General features: G+C 44.6%; 1 protein-coding gene across 5 annotated transcripts in view; it reads right to left on the bottom strand.

Moving 5' to 3' along the window:
• Window positions 1-5000, bottom strand: part of TMTC3 (transmembrane and tetratricopeptide repeat containing 3) — a 65575-nt gene that overhangs the window by 48563 nt on the left and 12012 nt on the right. For 2 of the 5 annotated variants that reach the window (XM_006036043.3, XM_025192285.1), the window contains exons 3-5: window positions 4297-4405; window positions 3473-3683; window positions 158-376 (exon numbers count right to left, since the gene is read on the bottom strand). In XM_006036043.3, coding sequence (XP_006036105.1) covers window positions 158-376; window positions 3473-3661 — 408 coding nt within the window. In that variant the 5' untranslated portion in view covers window positions 3662-3683; window positions 4297-4405. The remainder of the gene's footprint in view (window positions 1-157; window positions 377-3472; window positions 3684-4296; window positions 4406-5000) is intronic. The other 3 variants (XM_006036045.3, XM_006036044.3, XM_025192287.1) reach the window with 3 other exon arrangements.

Genomic DNA, 5000 nt, shown 5'->3' with positions numbered 1-5000 from the left:
CCCTCACAGCAACATAAACAGTACAAGTACAAATCAACATGCGTTTTAGGCTATGCTGACACACACACAAAATTAAGTACAAAAAAAAAAAGTTAAAAATTAAGCCAAGAGTAAGTTTTAAGAATGAATAAATATAAACTCTTTCAGGTTCACCTACCGCTTCAGTGTGTATTGGGTGCACTGCAAACAGCAGAGATGCTATCACACTGCTCCTGTTGTCCAGGAAAAGCTTACAGACCTTGAGGAAGACTACGCAAACCACAGCATGAAAAACCAGATTTAGGAGATGGTAGGAAACTGCATTTAACTCACTGAACAGGTAGTTTAAACGAAACGTGAGGACAGTGAGAGGACGATATGATTTATGACTTCTTTCCTAAAGGGAAATAAAATTATCAAACAACCTTTACAGAGTCTTTCACTTCTTCCCCCCGCATTAAACATCAGCAACCTAAACACAGTAGTACTATGCAAACATTTACAGCAGTAAATAAAGAAATTCTAGGATGAGAGAGTGGGATTAATTTTGATCATTCTCCCAAGCAACATGATCCACTGTTTTAGCCAATAAAGCAGGCCTACAGGTTGGGACTGGGCCACAGAGCCACTGGATATGATTCACAGTACCAATGGGCTTCAGTGGCATTTGCACCACAGTTGGGAGGTGGGGAGGAGCAGCAGTGGCAGCCAGGACCTAGGATTTCATTTGTCTATTCTGACATGCATACGTATAAATGCCCCATGAGACAAATACAAACTTTTAAGTGTACTAAAAACTATTCTACAGAGCTGGCCTTAGGGAGAACAGCACCCTGGACAAACTTGTATTTTGGCAATTCCAACCCCCTTGCTGCTGCGGCTGCCATGCCACACAAGGTCTCTGCTTGAATGGCCCAGGAGCTGCACAGTCTGCCTGTAGCAGGGGCTGCCGGCTGCAGCCCTGTTGAGCCAAAGTGGAGAGAGCAGAAGCCTGCAAGGAGTGGAGGATGTGTGCTGGCATGGGAGTTTCAGTGCCCTGCAGCCACTATGGGGCTCTTCCAGGGCCTGACATGCAACTGGCTACTAGAGGTACACTGATACATCGGTCCAATATCAGATTGGCAACGACATAAAGAAAATATTTTGCATCAGAAATCGGGCCAATGCGGCCAATAATTTGTCCAATAAATGCCCGTGTCTGTGTGCAGCTGCAGCGCAGGACATATGCAACGAGGACCAGAGCTGGTAGTGTAGGTTGGTAAGTCTGGTGTGGTGGAAGGGGAAAGGGAGGAGGGAAGGGAATGATGGAGGAAGATCAAGAGCCCTGTGGTGAGGAAGGGTATGGGGCTGGGGCGGGGGCCAACCAGCTGGGGCGAGAGCAGGACTAAGGCGGTGGGGGGGGGGGGCGGGGCCCCCTGCCACTAAGCGCGGCTCGTCCAGTGCTCATCTGGTGGCTCTCACCACTGTTCCCGCTGCTTGTCCGGGAGGGCAAGGGAGGGGGGGTGCCTCCAGGATCTGTGTGGAGTGGGGAGGGCTGGGGCCAGGCTCTTCCCAGCCAGGTAGATCTGGGGGTACATGGCCCCCTCCACCCTCCCAGATGAGCAGCGAGAGCCACCAGACAAGCTGCGCAGTGGCAGGGGGCCCCCCCCCCCCCGCCTACACCTCTGTCCCACGCCTGCCCTGGCCCCAGCCCACAGCCACAGCCTTCCTCTGTGCAGATACGGGGGGCACATGCCCCCCCCCTCCGATGAGCCACCTGCAGCTCTGTCCCACTCCTCCCCCCACCCTGTGTTGGTCAGTGCCTGCTCCAGCCACATTCCCTCCCTCACCACAGGGGCTCTGATCTGCCCCAACACCCCTTCCACCACACCAGACGTACCAGCTGGATGCAGCTCTTCAAGCTGAAGAACTGCATATCAGAAATCAGATCGGTATCGGGTGATTAGCCTCCTTAAAAATCGGCTATTAGTATTGGCCCCCAAAATCTCTATCGGTGCAGCCCTTCTGGTTACATATAGCCAAGACCTGGCTGGGACACTACCCTGCTCCACTGTGGGTCACTGGCCCGAGCCCACAACTTCCCAAATGTGCCACTCCATCCTGTCCCACCTAGGGGGGGAGCATGTTCTGCTGCCACCCCTATGTGCAGAATCCCAGGCAGTCCACCCTGCCCCGGTGAGGCCCTTTTCTCTCCTACATCAGCATCACGCAGGGGCCTGAGCAATGCCCCAGACCACTCTGCTACTAGCTGCTCCCAGTGCTTGCGCATATGGCACCCCATGACCATGATGACCTAGGAGATCACCCACCCCTAAGGCCGGCTCTGCTACTCTACCCGCACAGCAGCTAACAGGATTTCATTGTTGATTTCAGTAGGGACTTCCATGTTGAATTAGTGGTTTCCAACTTGTTCAACATTGGCAGCTACATGTATTAGGGGTGCACCGATAAATTTTTTCTTGGCCAATACATAGAAATGCGGCTCTGCAGCTTGGAGAACAGCAGCCTCCTGCTGGTAAGTTTGCAGGGGCAGGGGGAAGGGGCGAGGCATGGGGGGGCAAATCAAGGCCCCCACAGCGAGCAAGGGAGTGGGGAAGGAACAGGGGCTGCCTAGCCAGGATAGTGAATGCGACCCTGAGGCGGGGCACAAGGCAGAGGTACGGGAAGTTCATCCAGTGTGGGTGGGGAACAGGACAGGGGTATGGCTCCGCGCTGCTGTGCACACCCCTGGGAGAAGCATGGGGGGCATGTGCTTCCCCCCCCGCCCAGATTTGTGCATGCTGCCCGCCCCAACAAAAAAAGCCAATTGCCAATACTGTTAATTTTCCTATTATCAATGCCGATCCAATATATCGATGCACATTTAACATATACAGCCTTCCAAATGTCGTGTTGGCTGCACTTTTCAACACAATTTTATAAAAAATTGCAGACCTACTTAAACAAAATGAATGCCAAGAGATCTTTCCAAACATGTGATGATCACAGACCCATGTCATGGTTTAATGTTACATTGAGAACCTTTGAGTAAGAGATTAAGTGACTTGCTGAAGGGACAGCTTACGTTAGAGCTAGGAACTAAATCCACATGCACCGAGTCCCAGGCTAGTACACAACTAGAAGATTACCTTATCTCCTGGCTTCTATACAAGGAAGAAAGAAACCGTAACATTATGCTTTACCTCTGCCTCTTCCCTATTCCACTTTATTTTTAATTCTTAGGAGTAATGAGTTTTTCCTAATTCCAATATAAGAAATAAGACTAGATAGATAAAATTATGCTATGTGATAAAAACTGGTTTCAATAAATTCTGCTGAATAAGAGAGGGAGAATATAAAGTACATAAGTCACGAACAGATGGTATTAGAATTCGGTATAATGTAATACATGAATCAAAAACTACTATGCAAAAATGAAGTTACAACACAGAAATTAAGAAAACATTAAATTATATAAATATGCAAACATTTTAATATTTCATATCTAATTTACCTCAGACATAGGAGTCCCCCAGAAGTCATTCTGAAACAGGTTTTTTAAAGGCGTTGAAGGATGCAAATCTTTGTTGTCCAGAATTGCTGATACATCATCAAAAACAAAGCCACAAAATAGACTGTTCCAGTAACAAGCTGCCACCACACCTATTATTAGTGCTACCTCCTTCAGGCTAATATCAGCCATCTTCTCCAAAAGATTTCATGGACTAAAAAATTAGAAAATATGGACAGTACCAAATAAACAGAATTTGACGATTCATATTTTAGTTAATTTTTGGTTGAATTGTTGAGCTTAGCTTTAGAACAACACAATACAACCACGTTCATTAAAAAAACCTCAAGTTATATTGAAGTCTGGTCACAGTAATAATTTAAAACTGAGGATATGAAAGTACGTTTTCACATTTTCATTAAAAAAGTTGCTTACAATCAAATAAAACTGTTCTGCTGAAATTTCATTTCCATATTTCACTTAATAAAAACCTCAAAATGTACCTCCCTCAATACTCTAATTTGTGCCAGAGAGTGCTTGACTACAAGTCTATCCTGTGAATGGCATAAGGCAATTATAAAACTGAAGTGATCTTGAATCCAATCACTAAAAAAGAAACACTACATAGCTGGCACACAGTGAACTAACTGATAATGTTTTGTAGTTTTAAAACTGTTCTTTAATATCATTTTGTTTGTGGAAGGCAACAATTGAAAAAAAAAAAACCTACCTTATGAACTTAACATTTTCAGGATACAGAGTAAATATTCTTAATAAAACTGAAGTGCTTCTAAATGTGAAGAAAGCAATGAAAAGTTAAAACTTACCACTAAGGCTTACACTTTGTTCATTTGCATCCTCTGTAAAAACTCATGAAAGGTCATTCTTCTTACCCTGCTACTTGCTTTGGTATCATTGACAATCACAACTTTTCTACTAAAAAACAAACAAACAAAAAAAACCCAGAATGCACTTTTCACTTACATTCCTAAATCTTCCATATAGTTTTCTGATAAATTTGTTAATTCCCATAAAGAGTTTTGGAAATGTGCAACATTCATAAATTTGAGATTTTTACATATGATACGTACGATGACAAATTTTTACTACTTAAAGGCATAACGTTATACAACCTTTCTGTAAACTCATATTGTTAAGTGTAATAAAGGGAGTAACAGATTAAAAGAATTTCAAGATGGTATTACTTTCAGACTGCAGGCTGGCAGGACACAACTGTTATGCCAATTGCTGAGAACTAACATACCTAAAGACTATAAACAGTTAAAAAGGTTCTGGGGAAAAGGGAGTGACCAAAAGGATTAAGTAGTTTTAAGAGGATTCTCTCCCTGAAGCTATATTATGGGAACAGCTTCTGTTAGCTAGACCCTGGAGGTATTTGGGGTCTAGAAGAAGCTTATATGAATCAGGATGCCCATGTGGAAGATAACTAGACACTTGATAAGCTCACATATTCTGTTTCCTCACAAATGCTTTTAGTCATTAGTATTTGCTTTAAGGAGGCTGTTTGTCA

This window comes from Alligator sinensis, unplaced genomic scaffold (assembly GCF_000455745.1).
Source record: "Alligator sinensis unplaced genomic scaffold, ASM45574v1 scaffold1076_1, whole genome shotgun sequence".
In the NCBI taxonomy this organism is placed as follows: Eukaryota; Metazoa; Chordata; order Crocodylia; family Alligatoridae; genus Alligator; species Alligator sinensis.
The sequence above is the reverse complement of the archived record's forward strand: the minus strand, read 5'-3'. Positions and strand labels throughout refer to the sequence as shown.